We start from the raw sequence: 23,491 nt of genomic DNA, 5'->3' as shown, positions 1-23,491 counted from the left end.
ATCTTGTCTCTGGTTAAGGACTTCATCAGCATTTTAGCAACTCCTTCATGTACAGGGGGACACTACAAGCCATGAAGCAAAGCTGCCTTTTCTTCCCAAAGGGCTGGAAGTAACCCCTTACTTTTGCTTTTTGGTTTATCTGTTTTCTTCTCCCCTACTTTCTTCATGCACCTTCTGGCAGTCTCACTTTCCTTCCCCCTGTATCCATGCTCATTTTAACTGCTAAGTAATGTTTTTGGTCTATGGGCAGTCTTTTTAGCATATAGAAAATAAATTAAGGATGTTCAGAAAAATCACCAAATTTATATAATGACATTTTAGATTAGAACAAACATTTTCTCTTTTTCAAGCACTTTTATTAAGAAAAAAACCATGAAAAAGGTTGCGTAACAAACAACATCTCTGAAGTTGGTCATACTTTTTCAAGTTTAAATTGAAATCTGAAGGTTGGGGTTTTTCACCCCACAAAAAGAGAACACTTTGTCCAAGTAGTGATTCTGTTGGGGTCTTTTGTTTGTTTTTGTTAATAACCAGAATGTCCATGCTCAGAAAATTTTGAAAGTATGAATTATCCGCATGAAAACTTATGACTGAATTTCATATCCCAAAGGATCAAGATCCTGGTCCAGAAGTATCAGAGAAGATTCCCTCAGCTTCTGTAGAAGCTTCCGGAGTTCTTCTTTTGAAAATACCTGAGAATAAATAACAAAAAACCAAACATCATAAAGTTATATTTATTTGCAATGAATAGCACTGATACAAAAAAGTAAGTGGTGGTTAATTAAGTTACTATTTTTCTGTTTGATTATTTATTTCTATTTAAGATAGTGTGATCATCAGGCATTTCAAAAGGACATTTAGTAAGACATTGGAGGTTAGTAGCAGCATCCAAAACTGAGCCTACTTGAATGTAGGCTCAAGACACCCCTGTCTCATTTTGGGGTTGTTTTTCAGGTTTTTGGAGGCATAGACAATCATGGGTAAACCAAACGCTCTAAACCAAAACCTGCTTATATAGTGTTTGAAATGCAATGGAAATAAAGAAATCAATTATGATTCTACACCTAAACTTAGAATCATGGAATAATTTAGGCTGGTAAAGACCTTTAAGATCATGAAGTTAAAATTCAATAGCCCCCATCCAGAAACTAGTAACTGCACTACTCAGAACTGGTTGTCAGAATACCAGTCATTATCCTCAATAATTCAAAGTTAACTCTTTGATTCATTAAGTCATAACACAAGGAAACCTTTTACTACTGCAGTGAACGGGAAGCGATCAAGAAACTTATGTTAAGGAACATATGGTGTCTTCCTCTCTATATAGAAGCTTCTTCCACAGCCAACCCACAGAGCTTTCAATACAAGCCAGGCTGTCGCAGCCGTGCCAGCTCACCGTGTAGAGCTTGTGGCGCTCCGAGGCGACCATGTCAGCGAGGCGCAGGCACTCCTGGTGCTGCCCCGTGCTGTGGAGCACCGTGTGCAGCAAAAAGCACATCATCGGCAGACACAGCTTTCGCAGCAGGATCATCTGGTGCGTTCGCTCAGGGTCATCCTCGGCATCCTTACCACAGCAAAAGAACGCATTAGTATTGTGAAAATCTACCTTTAACAGGCACCTCAGCACAGCTACGCAATTAGCACTGTTGGAGGCAGAAAACTGGCCTAAGCAGCCTGAAGTGGACTGTCAGATGTGATCTGCATGGTTACTAAGGGAGCAAGCTCTAAATGCTCACAGCAAGGCCAGAGCCAATTAAACAGGAACACATGAAACTAAATGTCACAAGGGTACAACTACACGTGATCTGAGCTTTGTGGTCTGTGTCATGACATAAAACTTCCTTTTACCTCTCTGACATCAACCATCCATCCTCCATCAACAAAGAGCAACACATTGTACATTTTCTCCTTAACATCAGCTGTAAGAGCATCCAAGAGGCCTTTCCAAATGCCATAATCCATCTGGCAAAGAAACAAAAAATAAACTGCTGCAGAACAGGATAATTTCCAAGGCTATTTTAAAACACACTGCAACAGGCAGTGCAGCTCAAATTAAAATTAGAATCTTCAGCCAGTGGCTAAAACTTAAAAGTCTGCTGCTAACAGCTATTTCCATCATTGCTTAATGCCCTGTCCATAGAGTCAGACAGGTTGTTCAAAACAAAGCCACTAGAGGAAGACAATTTTAAACAACCTATTCTCTGTGCTTATAAAACAAATGTTTATGTTAACTGAATAGGGTATATTTTTACTGAGCAGATCTACAAAAAGAACTTCAGTTGAAACAAAACTGCAGCATCTTTTAGAAAACAAAAATAATAATACTTAATAGAGTTAGTAGCAAAATCAAGTGCTCACATTTATGAATAACACTGACAACCAACACATGATAATATTTACTATTATAATATTTTATGTAAATCTGAGTCATGAAAAAAAACCAGAATTAATTGTGCAATTGCCTTATTATTCTTTCAGGCTCTCTCAACATAAAAATAATTTATATTGGAGTCCTTAAATAATATGAAATAGCAGTCTTCTACTTTCTTTCCTTGAACTAGACTGACTCTAAAGCAAAAACATAAAAGTGTACAGTAAATAAGGTGGACTTCCACCTACCTCATACTTCTTTTCTTTATGTTCATGGGCCACTTTTTCAGTGAAACTTGCTTGTGGTAACAAAGACGGCTTCTGTGGAGCTGAGTTCATGTGTTTAAACCATTCATTAAAGGTTTCATGGGCTTCCTGGATTGCATTGGAAACAATGTTTGGGTATTTTTGACTCATCTAATAACCAGAATGTCATTACATGCACAGGTTTAATGAGTCAAAGACTCAGAAGTTAAATCAAATGGACAAAGCTAAAGTTTTACCACCAAGGCAAAGCCACCAGTATTTCAAAACAGCAACTTGGAATATTGCATATCTGAAACTCACCAAATATGCACGAATACATAAATGTTCCCGGATAGCATTGTCATCTTCAGCTGGAAGTGGAGTATCCATTCCCTGTTCTTCCCACTGGTTATATATTTCTGCTATAGAGTCTTGGGGAATCTTCACAAACACATCTTTTGCAGCTTCATGTTTCTTGGATGCTATGAGAATGTGAACTGGGTATCAGAGCTTTGCAATTTCCATACCTTATCTTCTTAAGCTGGCAAACCCATGCTTTTTAATAGACTAGATCCAAAGTTATATCAAATGTAGTACCAAGAGCCAGTGAGAACAAAACCAGCATTTAAAAATAAGTCTACAATATTTGTGAAGCTTAGTACCCAAGAACTTCCTCATGATTGCATTGCTTTGCTTAAGTGCTTCTGCCCTCTGTGCAGGATCGAATACGAGCCAGTCAATTACATCTATTTTCAGCTGATCCGCCTGTAAAAACCAACACAGAAATTCACAACCATTTCAAGCACACAGCTGATGTAACACACATTAGATCTGGTCCGGGAAATACATAAGTTTGGAAAGCATTACAACATAGTAACAAGGATTGCTTTATTCAAAAGCTTAGGAAACCTCTGCCATTTGGAATAATAAAAAAAATTATTTCTAAGTATTCTCAAGATATTCAGAGCATTATCTCTCAACATTTTTTCTATGGATTATGTGGTGTTTTCCTCAAATTTTAATACAAATACACTGTAACAACATGTATTATGGAGTTCTTGCTATAATCTTCAATCAGTTTTTCAACTCTTGTGTTAGATAGACTACCTTTTTCTCTTAGGGAGCTTAAACCTTATACTGAACAGCAAAAACATTACCACAAATTTGCAAACAATCAGTTGCTTTCTAAACATTACTTTAACATTACCCTGCTGTCCCTAAAGCACTGAGTTTGATCCAACCAATGCTCAACAGCAGTGACAAGGAAACTGTCAGCAAAATCAGTGTCTGCTGTAGCTAGAAATGCCCCTTCAGCATCTTAAAAGATACATCTGAGATCCAAAGTACTCATGAACTGTAGAGGCTACAGTAACACCTGACAACATAGGGCGCTGCAATCGTTTCAAGGGCCTTATCTTGACTTGTATAAAGGTATGGCTGCTGATAAGCACACCCAAAGAGCAAGGAGAAGCAGAAACAGAGTTACAGATTTGTCCAATATTCTCACTTGGTCACACAGAAAGTGGATTTCCCTCACAGGCTTTTTCAAAGCAATTTTCACCCTTATTGAAGGAAAAATATGGCTCATACATGGTCAAAGATTCCGTAGCTGATTGCAAACTGGACTATCTGCTCTGTGAAGCACTCACCTCTGTTGTGCCTGTGTCTAGCACGTGGTCGTGGTGGCTGAACTCCCCAGCATCCTTCTTGCGGATGTTTTCAACAACAGTTTTTGTTATGGTTGCAACGTCCAGACCTGGATTGAAAGAGAACTGTCTAAGAACTATCATGAATTCAAGCTTAACACAAACTGAATTTCAGACTCCAGCTGTTGATCGTGTTCCTTACTACTGGTAATTCTTATAAGTCTGTTCAAACATACATTGTCAGAATAATAGATAAGCTTTTGCGCTATGTCATTTATTGACAGTATTTTACAAGAATGAGATTTGATGTAACAGAGAATATCAAATATGAAAATAAGACAACTAATAAGTTTTTCAATCTGTGATGAAGACAGCATATAGATGTATCTGCTAAGATCACTGATTTCTACAATTATGACAGCAAGATTATGATTTGACACAAATGTACCAGGAAAAGCTCAGAATATTTCTTTTACAGATGCTTAAGTAGGATGTGTTATTTTTGAAACCTGAGATGAGTTTAAAAGAAAGTGATTGAAAAATTACTGAGGAGAAGTTAAGACAAAATCAGAAGGAAATCTTTTTCTTTGTGTATTCTGAGTAGCACAGAGGTATTGTCAAGCAATGGACAGTGTGCTGCTTCACTGTAATCCCCTTCTAGTTTCATGTACAGGCCTGGAAGGAAGTTTGCAATTAATGTAAACAACCTGCCATGGCTAAGAAAAAGCACTATAAATTGGACAAAAAATTTAAGATACTCATAACCTTCCTAAATCCACAAAGAGGTATGTATTTTTATAATTAGTTTTCTGAAACAATATGATCATGTCAAGCTTCAGAACATATATTTGAGACAGGCAGCTGACATTTACTTCCTGGTGTGTTTGGACATAACCCAGAAGCACTGATATTTAGTTTAATTCCAAGTTAATGAAAACATACCTATACACCTACTTGAAGAAGTGATCAGCAAATTAATTTTATTTAACTGAAAAAAAAAATAGGAGAAGGAAAGAGTATTGTATTCATAGCTAGGCTTTGAGCAAAGACTACTGAAAGACAAAATAACCCAGGATGTAGAATGATAATTGGACCATCAGGGTCTCTCACCTGCTTCTTTTGCTAATTCAAGGCAGTGGTGGCGTTGATCACTCTCAGTAACATCTTCAAGAAATAAAGCGTACTGAGCCACAGCGAGCTGTGGGGGCAGGTGGCTGACATAAAATGCTATTAAATCTGTGTGCTTCTCAGACACCAACCGCTGCTTGGCACAAACCAAACATACAGAATGAGAAGCAAATATATAAGAAGCAAATATATAGAAGATATCCACTAATATATAAATATATATATAACAAATATTTAATATATATATTTATATTTAATATATATTTATATATATATAACATGTATTTTATAGATAACATATATATTTTTATATATATTCCTTAGTAAAAACATGTACTGGCTAAACCTAAAAAGGGTAACAAATTTCTGATTAATTTATTCTGATGCAGGAAGATTCCACTCAGCCTCTAAACAAGGATCAATAAAACTGTCTCTTATTTAAGAATTGCTAACAAAAAATCTGTGAATTAGGCAAGCTTCCATTGAAAAATTATCTCTTGAGAGTAGAGCATTAGCTGCATCATGGCTCTTATCATCCTGTAACTTTAAATCTGCTTTTCTTCCTCCTTCACATCCAAATCACAGAGAAAACAAACACTATTTCTGAAAGCTTACCTGAATGTAGGTCTTCAGGACTTCCACAGAAACTTCCTCCTTATTGCAAACAAGTATAAATTCAATTTTAAATCAGATAATATGGAAAATAAAAGGTACTTGACAGGCTATCACTACTAAAACAGACACAAGGTTATTTGCCTATTCCTGCTTCAATAATCTACACAAACAGGCTCAACTGGAAGAACTGTTTCTCTTGGAGCATGATTTAAAAAGCACATCTGATTAAAAGATTTAGTGTTCCAAAGATTTTTTTTTTTCAGCAACTAGATAATATAGTCTTTGGTCTACCTGGAATTTACAGGATTACTTACTTTTCACAGGAGTTTTAAATCTTTCCATTTTACCATATATTTTAAATTAATAAACAAAAATGTCAGGTACACAGATTACTACTGCAGTGTGCTACATGCCCTGTTTTATTATAGGAAATTATAATGTAACAGGGTATAAATATCACTTGATTCATCTGGAATATCCTATGTTAAATAACCACTATAGTCCAAGCACATGAAACTGCCTTAGCCAAGACTCAAGTGTTTATTGCTGTGAGGAATTATAATTTTAATTTATATGTGTAAATTGAAGACCATCTAAGCATACATCTATATGAACTGCATACAATTAATACACAATAAATATAAAAGCTTGCACTTCTGCCTTTTCCCCATGAAGTCTAGTGAGGGTTGATCAAGTAATGATACAATAAATTCATCTACTCTAAAACTGTAAAGGCAGAATCAACTGTTACAAATTCCCACAATTGAATTCATGTAGGAAATTGTACCTTTTTTGTCCCCTCTGTCACACATATGCTAATGGCTAGTTCTACTGCACTTTAGCTTAAAGACCTACTCTGTAAAATGCATGTAAAAATATTTATTAGTATGTATACAAACTAAGAAAAAATTAGTATACATATAGTATATAAATATTAGTATACATACACACACACTCCTCTTATTTAGCTAAACGTTAACTGACTTCAAAACAAATTTCCATGAGGGATTCAAGCAATGATTGGAAATATGAATAAACAGTAACTCAGAGCTGTATTTAAATCATCTAATGAAAATACACATTTGTGTTTTCCCAGAAGAAAGATTCAGAAACTTACTTGATACATAATAGCTTCTAAATTTTAAAACAGTAGAAAAGGAGAGCCCCAAATTACTTGTGATATTGTCAGAAATGAGTAATTACAGTTATGTGACCCATCTGTGTATTCAGCATAAATAGGCCAGATAGGTAGTAGGCTATACTTACTTTATACTTGGAGATAATACGAAAGTTTCAGCTGGTACTAATTACCTCAAGCAGAAGCACTTAAGAGCTTACATCAGCAACAGGTACCATTCCAGCAATTGTGGAAGAACAGGTTATATTCAAGACATCTGGGCTGCTATGAATAAGCCTAACACTGAAGTTTTACTCAGGACCTTCTCAGCAAAGGGCTTCTGCGTAAAATCCACCATCCTCAAAACCCAATTTTTAAGATGAGCTGGAAGGGATGAGGATGCTTTTTTCTCCTTTAGGCTTCAAGAGCAACAAATACACTATTTAAGCATGCAGCTCCTCCTCAGCCTGGCAGTAATTCACCATCATTACATGCTGTCCATATATTCACACACAAGTATTTCTACTTCCAAGACTGGCTACTGCTATGACAGCAAATCAAGTACAAGAGAACTGACCTTAGTCTGCATACCCAAAGTGCGGAAAAACAGAATAAGATGTGTCATGAAACGAAGGAGGTGTCCTGGGAGCACGCTTCTGTCCTTGGAAAGCCACCTGCTGACTTCTTCCATCAAACCTATAACCACCAAGGAAATGTCTGCATTAGCCATACCACAGAGAAAAAGGAAAAAAAACACCTAAGAAATATTTCAAAATTATGCATTTATTCAACAAACATAATTTAATCTCAGAAGTCCAACAAAATAGAATAGCAACAATTCTGGAAAGATATAGCTCTTTGGCTTAAAAAGGTACTGCATGTATTCCGTTATTTCTCAGGAGAATGGCATGCATCCTGACACATTTACATGATTTCATAACTTCTTTGAAAACACCCTGTAGGTCAAACTGTCCCTACAGTTGTTGATTAGAGCATAGCTTTAATGCAGAGCTTGCCTACTGTGTGCTTCTAAAAATCCATTCATACAGAAGATTCTGGAAAGTTCTCTCAAAATAATGTAGTCAGTTGACCAAAAAAAATCATTTAAGAGAAATGCTTACCATCCACATCTCCAAGTATAATGAATTTCTGAATCACATGATAGTGTTCCTGATTCTCCTCTATAACCCTCTGGAGACAAAAAAAGAAAATTCAAACTTTGAATAAATCTTCTAGCATAATGTATGAAGAAAACAAACTTATAAATAAAGCAAAAATTCCTCAGGGGGAAAAAAGCTATCCTGTTTCAAAGGGTATTCTTCATAAAAAGCAAGAGAAAAGGCACTTGCTGTCTCTGCATTAAATTACAAGAACATTGACAAACTAAAAGAAAGAACTGGAATATAGGTCTGTACAGTTAATACTTTCATGGAAGACATCCAACACCAAGGGCTTTTTGCTCGAAGAGGAGGTATTACAGATAATGATGTTACAGACAATATTTTCAAAAATGACAGAAGAAGCAACAATGTGTATAAATCCCTAAAGAAAAGGTCTGTGAAAATTTCATCAGGAAGAAATTCCACCCTCTCCCCAGAGGAATTAATGCATTAATGCATGAAATGCAATCCAAATCTAAATTTCCTTTATGATGAGGATTGTACTATGTTGCAATGGCAAATACAGATGAGCGTATCTGTAGCTGACTGCATGTCTTTGTCTTAGCATTTATCATATTGCTATGTGTCAATTACATCAAATAAAAGTAAGTGTAGTTTCAATTTAATCTCTGCAAAATTAACCTCTAAGTTATATATCCTCATCTTTCATGAACTGAGTATTTTGGGTGCTAAAAGTAACAAAGAATCACAGTCTAAGCAAATATGTTTTTAAATTTTGAAAGGCCTGTTCTGAAATATGCATACAGATCTCCTAGGAAGAAAATGGAATGCAATCAATTTTGAACATTTTATTGAATGCTTATTCAATAGTTGATGCACTCTGTCTGATCTGTATGTCAACATTTGAGAGTCATCTGTTTCTTTAGCACACCCAGCTACTTTGGAAAGTATAGGGCAGGGCAACACAAAACCTGTTAAGAGGTAGTAACATATTTGAATTCAGAAATCATATATTTTTGGGGATAGAAACTATGAAATAAATTAGTAATTGTGTATATTTGAGCATTTCATTAAAGAGTGCAGTAAAAAGTAGAACTTGATGAACAATTAAAAATGGTAAGCAGTGAGGAGAAACACTGCAATTATTACGTACCCTTTTGTCTGTAGCCTGAAGTTCTTCAAAAACTTTTTCTGAAGTCCAGCTTCAAAGCAAGAAGGAAAAAACAAAAAACATCACCTTGAATATTCCACACAGATTCCAGACAGGATGCTTTGTTGAGTGTAGTTGTGGCACAATTTTACTTGAAACTTACTTTGTTTCTAAATAATCTCTAGGGAGCTCCTCCATCTCCTCTGCAGTTACTACTGAGGTTCGTATTTCCTGCTCAACTAGAGTGTCCACCATGACCCTGAAATATGCCCAAACAGTATCTTCCCAGGTATCACAAACTGGAAGAAGCTACATAATCAAAAACAGAGTAAAAATTATCACGAGATGGAGAAACACCAGAACCCAAACAGTGCAACTGTGATTCAGGATCAGATTTTCAGGCACCAAAGCAGTGTATGAAATTCTATAATGTATTTAATTAAGACATGCCAGTACTACAAAGAGCATGTCTACTAAGGCAGCAATGTTTGCTACCGTTCTGTTTACTGGATCTTTAAAAGTACAGAAATCAGTAACTGCATTATTTCTGATGGTATCATTGTCACATATGAGAAAGGAAATGCACAACTACCAAACTAGGGTTAACTAGGGGACTTGACATACCTGTTTGAGGTTTCCACTCAGGGCTGCATAGATTGCTCTTTCATATCTATTAAACTGATCCTAAAATAAACAGTAAAAACACCCAAACTTTAAAAGCATATAAGTTTTCTAGTCACTTTACATTTTATTAGAGATTAATCCATTACAAAATGTTCCATCTAATGGATTCTAAGTTGGAAAACCACAGGATACACAAGGAGCCAAAATAAGAATAGCAAGTAAGAAAGAAAAGGCACTTGCTGTCTTTTCCTTCACTGGCATCCCCCTGTTACTTAACTGAAAAATTTACACTGACCTGGAAAGAAAGCATTCTCTTTCCCATTCAATTAAGTCAAGATAAAAGTCAGTGTCAGTTGTTTTACTTTCAAACAGAAAAAGAAAGTCAGATGTCTCCAGAAAAAGTGTTGCTGATTATGTAGATTTCTCACAATACAGAAATATGATATTCCAGAAGTCCTCTTAGAAGCATTAACTGCAAATACTCTAAGCAGCAAACGCAAAGTGGATATGTTCACTTAAAACCCCATTTCAGAGTTCAGAAAAGTTCAAATTTACGTATTAATAGAAAAAATAGCAGCATGTCTTACCTCTTCAGCCATGCGCCAACAACTTATTTTCCAAATGCATCTGTATGGATTGCCTTCAACAGGCTCCAGCTCTTTTCCTACATGCAAAGAATAATTAAAAAAAAAAAGAGGGAAAGGAAAAAGATAGAAAGTGTTATTAAAAGAAGAGACTCCAGTAACTTCTACAAAATCATAGTCTATTTTCTTTTCATAGCCCAATTTCAATCCCTTTAGAACTCTTCCTAAAACATTTTGATGCTTTTGACTGGACTGCAAGGTGGCTTTTCTGGCTAGTTTTGTGAATTTCCATCTATTAGTTACAGTAATTTAAAAACATGGTTGCTATCTAGCTTTTAAAAAAATAATGCTTTTGGCTGTAACATATCTACAGTGTATACATTTGGAAAAAACAAAGTTAATGGGAAAAAAAGAATTTTTGTATCTTAATCAAAGCTTCTTAAAAATGTCACTGCTTAAGTGCTTCTATTTGGCATGCATCTGCATGGACATTTATACCTGTGTAACAACAGGTTAGGTAGGCAGACTCAAAGAAAAGCTAGGACAGTGGTGTGGCATGCAGATAAAAGCAACAGGCTATCAGGATTTGAAAAAAAGGAAAGCATTAAGCCTTCCACACCCAGCTATAAACAACACTTAGACTCATTCTTAAATTCCTTGCTAAATCCTGCAATGTACTGAATACAGAGAGAAGATACTGTGTTATAAATGGGGAACCATGTGCAAGGAACCAAGGACAAAGGTACTTTACAATTTTCAAATATTTTAAAAGCATCTCTTTCTCCTGCGTTTACATTTGCTGAACTCTCGTCCTACTACACTTTTCTGAACCTGGGTATATAGTCCAATTTGAATCTGTAAGCAACAAAATGTGTGCTAGGTGGCATAAGCCAGATGTTAAGATGCAGACCCAAGTATGGAGGTGGAGAAGATCTGTACATAACTCTGAGACATCTATTTCCTAGTGATTATGTCTGACTTAAAGAAAGTGACTTTAGTGTGTGTAGATGGATTCAATGAACTCACCTTCAACTAAAATAACTTCATGTTAGTTTTTACATGTTCAACAGACATGCTAAAATATTCCAGATACCAAAAAAGGCTCATCAGGTGAAAATAAAGAGCTATTTCTCTTTGCCACAAACAGATACTATGAGATCTTAGTATTTTTATATCTGTCTCAAAATGCACTTTGGAGCAGATACCTCCATTTATGTTAGGATCATGATACAATTTCCAGCCTTCCAAAGTTGCAGCTCTCCAGGCCTGACCACATCGTTTGCATAAGCGCTGTGCCTGAAAAATAATGCATTTTCTCAGCAACACACTTCAAGGTAGGAAAACTTCCAGCTTCTTCTTTAAAAATGTGAATATTACTAAAACAGTTAATTTGTGTAGAGATTCTACCATGTGAAAAATAAGCACAGAGGACTTAAACTCAAAACAACTGAAAGATTTCAATGCAGATGTCATCTTTTTCCCACTTTCAGTAAGTATTTACAGCAATGTAAGAAATGTGCTACAGCCTTGTCTTTGTTAGCTAAACAGCTGTTATGCATCATTCTGGTAAAATTAGTGTAAAGCATAGCCCTTTTGCTTAATGTTGCTAGATGTTTAATCATTGTCTTCATACAGTCATCCACCTTCCCAGTCTACTTAGCCTTCCCAGTTGCAACTGAAGCTGCAAATCTCTAATCACACTGCCCTGCAGCAATATGCTCATATTCCCATACCATCACAAAAAGAATAGATGTGCACCATATTGGCACAGAATATGAGCAAGTACTCATACTCCTCAGTTAAGGTCTTTGGCACAAGAATCTCAAATCCCCTTTCCTCCCCATTACTCAAGTATCATTATGTATACATGTCTGATAATTCATTCATGATTAGAGACACAATTAGAAAGCTTTTTAAAGCATTCTATGTGTTTGTCTTGGTGGTATTTAGTACCAAACACAACAGTGAAAAAATATCATCAAACAACCCAAACACCCAAAACTACATTTTTTCCTTAACATCTATTCTACACCCAAAATTATTTAACTAAAACAAAGTTTGATTAAAATATTAATTTGGCAGTCAGTATTGACAACACATTAAAAACTGAATCACTACAAGCCAAATTTAGACATTTTAGTACAGAGCTTATTTGCAAAAACAGTAAGACACTTATGTTTACTTAATTAAAACTTGCATTACCTCATCTGTCATTCCTGCTCTGATGAGAGTGAAGAGATACTTCAACAATCTTGCATCATCTTCTTGGTCCAAATCATCAAGCGGCAGTTTCTGTCGAATAGGAGCATCTGGATCCTGCAAGGAAAGAAGTCATCACTCATCTACACAATATCTACATGTCTCTTCCATTAACATCCTGCCCCATTTTATAATTTGGAGTCAATTTTCCATGTGGGCACAACAATCCATACAACCCATGTAATATTGAACATGATACTTCTGTTTTTCCTCTAATTTCTTTTATTCCTTTTCTGTCACTGTTCCTATCAGGAGAAGTCAATGCAATTAATTTACTCCACTGCCCTTTTATTTGCCCCAATTTTCTTATTTTACAGCTCTTCTCATCTTCAAACATCCTTTGCCCTTCTGTCTATCCACCTCCCAGAACGTTTGTCCTCCTCCACCTTCTATGTGAGGTTTTTCACAAGAGCTGCACTTGCATCTATGTAATCCAAAGAGATTTTCTAAAGCCAATCAATACCTCAGATCACTCCCCAGTTGAATTAATCTTCTATGGCTGCTTTTCTGTCACTGAGGCAGCTCATCACCTTGTTTTAATGGACAGTCCTTTCTTTCCTTGACTTCTCCCCATTAGCATTCATTATAGAACTGTCAAAGTATTGCACTAGGATTTGTTTTCATTGTATGTTACTGCATGAAGACAGCATTCCCTTATCTGCAAGGGCTCCCCAAAGTTTTAGAAGCTTTTTGGTTAGGAACATGAGCTTGTTTTAGTCATAATAAAGCCATTACGTCACCAAATAGATCACAAGTACTTGTGCGGGGGTGGAGGGGGAGTGTGGAAGTGATTGCTGGAAGAAAACACAAGTCCACAGTGACCCATGAAAGAAGTTTTGATGTGCTCTGCCTCACAATTTCTGTAGCAATTTTTAGATACTACAACTACTTTTAGATAGCACAACTATGTAAGAATTGATGGCAATCTGTGAAGATAGCATATTTCTCTAGCCCATTTTGAAGCCAAGCCTTATTTTTATATAATACTTACTAACTCTGTTACCAGAGGACGAGAACTTCCCATGTATGTACTTGACTGTCGCTGCTTCAGGGTGTGTAGTGTGTTATCCCTGAAAGCAGTGAAATGTTTTACAGAAAAATGGCTTTTTTAGCAAGCATCTTTTAGTAAGACAAATATTGAAAGATATATTTTGTTACATAGAGTATGTTTACCGAACAGACACTTGGTTTGGTTGATACATCAATGGACTCTACTACTGTTATGAAAATGTAACATGTCACAAATACAATATTATAATTAATTAACATATATTTGACTTTTTTCAAAAGCATCAGTTATTTCAATCATTTGTGTATTCCACTATTAACTGACTTCTGCATAAGCAATTTTCCCATTACCATTACTATGAAGTCAGTCTAAGACATAAATTTAACTGAGGATAAACACATAATTCCAAAAGCCTGAATTCACTGGCCATTAAAAGCAAGTTTACTCTAGGCATCTAGCTTGAAAGATAATCTTTGGTCCATTCTGCCATTATATCTATCAGTGATAATAAAGGTGACAATAGAGGCTTCTGGCGAAGGGTCAATGACACAAAGTGGTAAGAACTTAGGCAGGCAAAAACTAAAGCCAGACAAATATTAAATTAAAATTGTTTGATGGTTTTTCCTTTCATCTTTTCCCCCAAAAGGCACTGACTTCTGAGATTTACTTCAGTGGATGGGTAAGAAATTTCAATCTTACATGTATGAATTTAAAGAAAATAAATGAATTAAATTAACAACCTAAAGAGACCACTTCTTTTCAAGATTCTGTAATTGTGAATCTTACACTTGATGGGAAAATGTATATAATCAAAGAAAGTCTTAACTCACCAATATACTGTTTTTGCATAAAACTCAATATTATCGGAGAAGTCCCCAATTTCATCTTTAGCAATGCTCTCTAGCCAATCCACCACCAGCTAGAATAAAATAAAATTGCATTTTTAAACCAAACATGTAACAAATAATACTTTTCCTGACTTCCTCTCATCTCTGAATCCACTCATTATCTAAGCAGCAACTAAAAGGCTGATAGATCCAGGACTACTCCACTTGCATTTTAAGTATCCAATATGAAGGTGGTTGGCACTTTTTCTCTCTTTCTCACTGGATACTGCAGTTTAATTCAGTGCTACTTAACAGTTTATCAGTTACCATCAACAGTAACAGATGCTGCAAATGGGAACAGCTTTCAGCCTTTCATCCTCTGCAGAACAGTCTGGTCTTTAGCAACTAAGGAGCATCATTATGCATACAATTAATACACACTTGAGTGAATAAAAAAAAAATATTGGAAACTACCCCAAAAAGTGCACAGAGCATTAGTGTTACGAACATTTAATCTATTTTCAGTTCCATATTAAAAACCTTCCATCATACCTGACTTTGTCGAACAAGTGAATCTTTCTGAAACAAGTTGTCTACAGTAGATTTTTCACTAGCAGTTAAAGCCTATTTAAGAAAAAGCTGATTATTACTTCATGGAAAAGAAAATTTCCACAAAACCAGAAATATAAAATTGAACACATACTAATGCAGAAATTTGCTAAAAGTTCAGTATGCTATCTACCCGTCCCTCTTCTTAAAAAGTAAATGCCTTATACATTATTTCATCTTTTACATCCAGTAAAACTGTAAAAATGAGACTTAGAGTATAATTCACAAATACATGACCAGAGGAAGATTCCACACAGTAGATTCCTTGACTGCCTGCATATTATTTTAAATCCTATTTGTTACTTTAAATTGAAAAAGAAAATCATTAAAAAGTGTGAAAACCAAAAAAATATCAACCCCAGAGTCCTGATCCTTCTATTGCATCTCCTACATTAATTTATCTTTCATTAGACTTGCAATAAAAAGAGAACAGAAGATGTGTTTTCCTAAAAAACACAGGTAGGAGCAAACTGGGAATTTTTCACACAACAGTGTTTAACACTGACAACTTAGCAGTGGGAATTGTAGAAGAAGCTATTTTATGACTGATAAGAAAGATCTGCAATCGTAAATTTTACAAAGGCAGAGTAATTTTACTTATTGTCTTGTTTTCCTAAGCATATTCTGACAGCAAAGGCTGGAAGCACTGTATTGACATGAGAAGATGATTACAGCTCTAACAGGAAGAGCAAAAAATTTGGATTTCTCTTGAAGTAAATTTCAATCAGGACTGCAAAGGCTGGGGAGCTTGAGACCACATGTTCTTCTTTTAAGCAAAGCAAAATTATCTCTGACCTATGGGAACGTCACAGCTACTGATGCAGCTTTTAAAAAGAAATAAATTAGTTATTTCCAGTGAATTTAGGGTTATCTTGTACAGAGCCAGGAGTAGGAGTCAATGATCCTTGTGCATCCCTTCCAACTCAGGATATTTAAGAAAACAAAACAAAGAATAGTTTACAATAATTTTTACACAGGCAATCTCTCTTTAGAACTGAATATTTAGACCTACTCTTCACAATAGATGAAATAATTTAATAATTGTCTTGATAAAAATTAGTCTAACTTTTCACTTTTGAATTTTGAGTGACTGCCACTCTGAGATTCTAAAAGTAAAACACAAGCATTTAGCCTACATGTTGCTTATTTAGCTTCTTACATCACTTAGAAAAAGCCAAAAGAGTCCATCCTTACAGTGACATCAAATGCAGTTTCATCTTCCAGTGCAGACTGTATTCTGTCTCTAGAAATAAAAATGCAAAACACTAAAGATTAAAACAAAAGGTGAAAAAAATTAGCAAAATGCCTATGTATAAATGCTTAAAAAAACTTTACAAAAATGTTCTTAAAAATACTACAAGTTGCAAATTACAACTTTCCTTTTTGTAAATCAATAATGAATAGACATATATCAGAACATACTTCTATAAGAAGCTTATTAATAACAACTTAATAATCAGCTAGTCAAGCTTAATTGCTTGACTCCCTATTTATAAACTCCTAAAAAATTCATCCAAGAAAGTCATCTCAGTACAGAAATGTCATAGTGCAGTGTGCTTTTCAAAGGAATTACCTATAAAGTGAGGACAGCAGTCTCCAAGTTACCATCTCCTGCTTGAGAAGCCACAAGACACTTGCAGTTTTGGAAAACTTCTGCTGTCCAGGAGTTGCCCGATAAACTATTTTTCCTAATATATTCACCTGAAAGAAATAAATTAATAGAGTTAATACTGCCCATTTTTTTGTAGTTTTTTCCTAAGCCATTACAGCAATCTTTTTATTATCCTGAATGTTTCCAACAAATGGGTTTGATTACCATAACTACAAATTATGATTTTATTTATAAAATAATATGATGATTCCATTTATTTACATATGAGAGAAATAAGTACATTTTAATCCATCTTATTAATAAAAACATTTATACATCTGCTAATGTTTATTGCCACTTGACACTTTCAGTGGAGCAGCCACCAGATGATACTTTTAGTATTCAGCAAGCTACACCACAGGTCTCCCTGTGCCAAAGCAGTGTCTGAGGAAAGTGAGATGCTACTCAACGCTAGTGTTCAGTGACTCATAAGCTGGAAGATGTAAAGTATGTATGTTAAGCACTGTGACTTCACAGCAACACTGCCTGGGGAAGGGAATGTAAAATAAAGTAAATAAAAAACCAAGTAAGGACTTACCTGACTGTTACAAATATTCTCATACTCGTCCACAAGATCAAAAATGGTAGTTGATGTATGCTTCAGAAAGGAACGCAGAAAGTCTGAGTACATGCTCATAGTAGCTAGGACAGATATAAGAAGAAACAGCCATATTAGTGAGGCACAATTTGCTAAAAAAGCCTCCACTGAACTATGAAAACATTCTTCTGATGACATCTCATTTTTGCAAATTTAAATGAGTACAATGATGATATAAACTATCTCATGAAGTCAGAAGCATTTATCAGCTAAGACAGTTAAAATCTACAGAAGCTATGGGCAATGTCAGTTATAAAACTTCTGTTGTAAATACACCACTTGCAAGAATTTCAACCATTAACTCATTTGTGTGTCTCCACAAAACTAATCCAGTTTGCTTCCCACATCACTAGAGCACATTTGTTCCATCAGAACAGGTTCCACAGAAAGCACAAACTCACAAAATTCCAATAAATTGGAGTAATTTTCTGAACTTTTAAAACTAGCCTGCTTTTGACTAAGAAATACCAGCAAAATAATACAGACATTTTTTAAAAATGACACATATATTTATACCCCAGAAATCAGAACTGGGATCAGTTATTAGTAAAACTTCAAACTGTCTCACCAGCTTCCCCAGGATCATCCTCACGTAAGAACACAGCGCTCATAGTGACATCTTCTGTCATATTGGACACATCTGCGTTTACAAACATTCCTCTCTGCTGAGGTGAAAGTGCCATTGTCCAGCTACTTTCATCCAACTGCAACCACAAGAACATAAAGAAATACATTGTAATCTCAGATATTACAAGCCTAGCTACACCTTTTTTTCTTCTATATGAATAAACAGAGAATCCTAAAAATCTAATAATGAAATAACTACCTTTAGATAAGGTGCAACTATGCCTTAAAAAGTTACCAGTGTGTCCTGGATTGGGGCCAATTTAGTCACCCCAGGACACAGTGCCAAGAGCTCTGTATATACATTGATCAAGTAGGCCCTAGAAGCTGATAATTTATGGAGAAACAAATGGCTGTATCAAACCACAGAAACAATTAAAGAGGAGAATTAATTAAAATGTAGCTAGAGAAAAACACCTTAACTTCTTTAGAGTTAATTTAAAAATAAATGGAGATAAAATACTTCAGAGGTCCCTACTGATAACTTTCCCAATCAGTGTTTTTCCAAATACACTCCAGTAGAAGATCATCAATGTCATCTAAAAAGTCATCAGAAGAGCTTGTTCTTTGAAGTCTAAACTTCAACACTCTAGTGAAGCCTAATACTGGAAAATGCCAAAATAAGAAAAAACCCAAAATTTTAACTTGCTAACATAAAACAATTATCTTTGAAGAATTTGTAGACAAGCAGAGTCAGGATTTTTGTAGTCACAAACTGATGTTATGAGGACTAGCTTAACACACATGGTGTATTTGGAAAGTCCTTGTAAACCTCTATGATTCCTCATTGCATCATCTCAAAGAACAACACAGTAATGATTAACACCAGCGGTAAACAGCAAGCTTGTACCACTCACAGTTTATCTTTGGAGCAAACAACATAGAAACACTGAACTTTCTTATGTTTCACAGGGAAAAAAGAGAAAAACATGCTCTAACCATCTTACCATTGACAGATTGCCAAAAAGTCCAGGAGTTGGTAGAATGAGAGGAGATTTCCCTCCTGTTCCCAGGATGGCAGACATATCTGATGGCTTCATGGAGCTGCGATGTAATGCAGTACCTGAAAGAGAAAGAGGCTTTTCTGAAAAGAAAAAGTATTTCAAGCTGCTCAACTCCACCCAGAAATTCAAAAATAAATTTCTAACAGGGACTGAAGTGCTTATGAAGTGCAGACAGAAACCTGAAAGCAGGTTGTATATATACACCAAATAGGCAACATACCTTCAGTTACCAGAGTTCATTGTAAACACACATGAGCATAAAGAGCAGTATATATCCACTCATTCTTTCTTGGAAATTGGTCTCCAAACCCTTAAAGCATAAGGCAGCCCAAAGGTGTGTCAACTAGAAAAGATTTCTTAGGACCTTGTCCAGCTTTATTTATCTCCAAGGAGAGAGACTCCATAGACTATCTGGGCAACCAGTTCTAGCATTCAACTCTTAGAGTAAAAAAAGGGGTGTTTTTAAATGTTTAAACAGAATTCCTTGTATATGCTGTTGTGCCTATTGCCTCTTGACTTTTCAGGGCACCACGAAAAACTTGGCTATTTTTTTACTCCCTCCCATCCAATATTTATATCTATTTACAAGATCCCCCAACCTGTTCCTCAGGATAAACAATCCCAGCTCTTTTCAAGTCTCTCCTCATATGCCAGGTACTCAACCCACTTACCAACTTTGTGGGCCTTCACTAGATTGCAGCACATCCATGTCATTCTTATGGATTGCTATTAATTATTAAGTACAAGCACATAAAATCTTTAACTAAATAGTAAGCAAACAAGCAGGCAGTCTTACCTGGCTGGTGAAGTAATGAATTAGGAGTTCGGGAAAGACACTGGCTTTTAGGCGTCATGTTTCCAATAGTGTCATCCAGGGATGTAAGAACTAATTAGTAAACAAGTTAAGAAACACTCTCCTAAACACACTTTTGTATTTATTCTAAATGAATGTGGTAACTTGGAAAGGAAAAATAGTTTGTCATAACTCAAATGGTATGAAAATTACACATCTTCCAGAGTAAACCAGAAAAGTTTTATAAAATGTTTCATCAGAACCTTAAGAGCTGGGGGGTTAAAAGGGACACCACAAAGTGAAGTTCAGAAATATGAACAACACAGGTCTGGGACTACTCACAGCAGCTCAGATCAAAGAGAACCCTTCTGCTTCATGAGGAGCTGCTGCATGCTACATCAACCACAACAAAAAGATCTGAGTCTGAATGCATTTTTTAGAATGCTCCCTCTCTCAGTTGCAGGTGCTCCATTGCTCTACTTTTCTTCTTCCTGTCAGCAACCAGGTTTAGTGCCCTAGGCATGATTTACTAAGAAGCAGTTGTATAAAAGTTTCAGTAGCTTCTGCTAGTAGCATTCAGAAGCATCTTGATTCTTAGGCACAATATAATCAGGACAAGTATCTCACAAGCTTTATTTAGATGCAAAACCCAGAAGAACAAACAAATTTTTTGGATTCCTTTGCTATCATAGCCATGAAAATACCATTATCTTAGCTGTCAAACTACCTCGTGGTGGTGGTGGTGAGGGGGGTCCTTATAGTAAAAAAGCAAGGGGGGAGATTTCTATGGAAGTTTAAATCTGTATCTGTGCACTACTCTTGCTATGACAGTAGATGGAAAGTTAAGATACAGTAGATCATCATAGGACTCGGATACTACAATACCTGCAAATAAACATAAAATCATAAAATTAAGATATAATGAAGGAAACGTATTTTTCTTTTCCAAAAGCTCAGGAATTGAGTCATGTAGTTCTCATATAGTTCTCACAACCACTTGAATTCATACACCCAGGAAAATCAAAGCAGTATCAAAAATATACACACCTGGTGAACACAGCAATTAAAGACAAAAATTCTTTACAGAAAAAGGATACTAGAAACTCTTTTCTGAGAGCCTTGCTTCCGTCCAGGTCTGACCACTTCAGGATCATGGGGGGATGACATGTCTTCAAAACCATTTCTACAGAACAGCAACACAGAGAGAAAACAAGCCAGTGAATTCAAGCAGGACATCCAAGATCTTACTGTCATGCCGACGTAACTGCACAACCAGGAAACTTAAAGCGTTAAGTCATCTCCAATCTTACTACTTATGTCCAGCTTCCTCTGCAGAAATCTAGCACTGCTTATTAGCTCAGGGAAACAAGGTTGCGTGAAAACCCAGACTTTGTTCCTCCTACAACATAAGGGAGGGAAGGGCGAGCGGGAAAGAGGGAAGGGAAGAACAACACAAGGAAATTCCAATTTTGAACTGAAAAATGAAACAGAAAGAATGGCATGACTTCACTACATGACTTTTCCCTCCGGATAACGCAGTCTCCACAGGCTGGGAACGCTCACGTGTCCTGCCGAAGGGAAACCCCCATTCCCAGTCACTCGGAGCAGCGGAGCCCGCCCGGTGGGCTGTGCTGTGCGGGCACGCCTCAGCAGGCCTGGCAAAGGCCCGGCCCCGCGACCCCCGAGCAGCTCACGGCTCCCGCTTAACCAAGAAGCAACAGCCAGACTTAAAGGTCTCGGCCGACAAAACCCCTCCGGTGCGTTCCGGAGCCGCTGCAGGCCCGCTGCGTTTCGCAGCCCGCACTGCGCACAGCCGCTCCAGCCGGCGCGGCCCGGGCTCAGCCGGCCCTCGCCTGTCCACGGCCCGGGCTCAGCCGGCCCTCGCCTGTCCACGGCCCGGGCTCAGCCGGCCCTCGCCTGTCCACGGCCCCGGCTCAGCCGGCCCTCGCCTGTCCACGGCCCGGGCTCAGCCGGCCCTCGCCTGTCCATGGCCCCGGCTCAGCCGGCCCTCACCTGTCCATGGCCCGGGCTCCGCTTCCCGCCAGCGCCGGCCCGCGGCCCGGAAGGACACGGGCTCCTTCCGCCCGCCCCGCCCACGCGCCCGCCCGGCCCGGCGGGGCCGCGCTGGGGAACGGGCGGGAGCGGCGGGGCGGCCGCAGCCTGCTCTCCTCTCTCAACCCGTGCTGAGGGTCAGAGGTTGAAAAAACCCCGTAGTGTAAAAGTGCCAGGCGCTGTTGGGGTTATCTCGCCCTCGGGCGCGCGAGGTGTTTGATACGTTCGGCTGGAGCAGGGACGAGTTTTTCACACAGCTGCAAACGCGCGTCTGTTTCTTCCCCGTTTCTCCCAGTGTCAGTCACTCAGTCTACTGGCACCAACATTAAAGGGTAAAGCAAGCACCGCGCGGGATTACTCAACCCTTCAAGGCTGGACAAATTTAACAGAATTATGAAATTGCCTCTCCCTTTCCTTCCCTAAATGAATTCAACCTACTTTCTACCTACAGAAAAACATTGTTACTACCATATAAGCACAAATAACGGTGGTGCAGTTCGTTTAGTTGCGCTCTAGGACAAGGAAAAGTGTCCAAAATGAATCTTTTCATGTAGACAGGCAAGTTCTGAAAAACACTTGCAAGTGCTTGGGTATTTTTAGGGCTACAGCTACAAAGGGGTACTTGAAGCAAATTAGACAGGAGGATACATCTGACAACGGCTGCAAAAGGCAGTAGAAGTGCAAGACGTGGTCTGAAGTCCTCCAGCTTGCTTGAGCTACTGATAAAATACCACGACGCCCAAGCATAAGGTTTCACTGAAGCTGCCAGAGAGCCTAACTTCAGAACGCTTCACAAGAAGAAAACTGATCAAGACTGGGTATGCAGAAACACAAGCAAGCAGACCTATGGAGAGTAGATTAGTCACTCGGGAAATGTACTTTTGGATTAAAAACACCCCCCAAAAAAACAACCACCAAAAACTAACCAAACAAACAAACAAAAAAAAGTTGCCCTTCTTTGTTGAAAACTATCAAGAAAGCACAAGCAAAGGCAACAACCTTCATGATGACATCAAACTAAATGTTTAAGGAATTATTACATCCTAGTTCAGTACTATGAATTTAATGGAATTTACGTCTCAATATATCCTACTGTAACAGGGTAGCATTATAGTCTCTAGTGCAGTGGGAAATTCAGAGTAAAGCACAAATCAGTATCTGGTTCAATCGTTTGCTAACAGCTCACACCCTCAGGCTAGCCCTGCCTCAGGGCAGAGAGTAAACAAGTGAGAAATGTAATGATGACAGAGCAGATGCTTCCTTTGTGTGCCGTCTCAAGTTTATTCAAAGCACTGATAGATGAGAACATAGCAAAGGAAATAAGTCTGAAGATAAATTAAGAGGTCAGGATGCATACTTTAAGAAAAAAAACCCAACCCAACAAACCTGTAAAAGTGTATGAACGTTTGGGGCCTTTGAGAGGACTTGTCTTAGAAGGTACAGCCTCTCTTAAGTGCAGACTGG

The 23,491-nt window shown here is 37.3% G+C and overlaps 1 protein-coding gene across 2 annotated transcripts; it reads right to left on the bottom strand.

The window, feature by feature from the left end:
* Positions 1-332: 332 nt before the first annotated feature.
* On the bottom strand, positions 333-22,021 carry NUP107 (nucleoporin 107). 2 transcript variants are annotated; one of them, XM_085569591.1, is made up of 28 exons: positions 21,957-22,021; positions 21,073-21,158; positions 19,979-20,068; positions 19,126-19,241; positions 18,123-18,258; positions 17,495-17,598; positions 16,879-17,006; positions 16,500-16,548; positions 15,249-15,320; positions 14,700-14,788; positions 13,852-13,930; positions 12,804-12,917; positions 11,807-11,897; positions 10,605-10,681; positions 10,018-10,077; positions 9,557-9,702; positions 9,397-9,445; positions 8,244-8,313; positions 7,700-7,818; positions 6,006-6,044; positions 5,373-5,523; positions 4,266-4,372; positions 3,279-3,381; positions 2,938-3,098; positions 2,620-2,745; positions 1,849-1,962; positions 1,397-1,564; positions 333-692 (listed from the first exon to the last, which is right to left on the bottom strand). In XM_085569591.1, the coding sequence occupies exons 1-28, from the start codon at positions 21,962-21,964 to the stop codon at positions 585-587; spliced, it is 2,760 nt and encodes a 919-aa protein (XP_085425717.1). In that variant the 5' UTR covers positions 21,965-22,021; the 3' UTR covers positions 333-584. The 2 variants fall into 2 exon arrangements, with proteins under 2 accessions (XP_085425717.1, XP_077639640.2); XM_077783514.2 differs by having other exon boundaries at positions 21,989-22,021.
* Positions 22,022-23,491: the final 1,470 nt, after the last annotated feature.

Source organism: Lonchura striata, chromosome 1A (assembly GCF_050655825.1).
Source record: "Lonchura striata isolate lonStrDom1 chromosome 1A, ASM5065582v1, whole genome shotgun sequence".
Taxonomy (NCBI): Eukaryota; Metazoa; Chordata; class Aves; order Passeriformes; family Estrildidae; genus Lonchura; species Lonchura striata.
The sequence above is the reverse complement of the archived record's forward strand: the minus strand, read 5'-3'. Positions and strand labels throughout refer to the sequence as shown.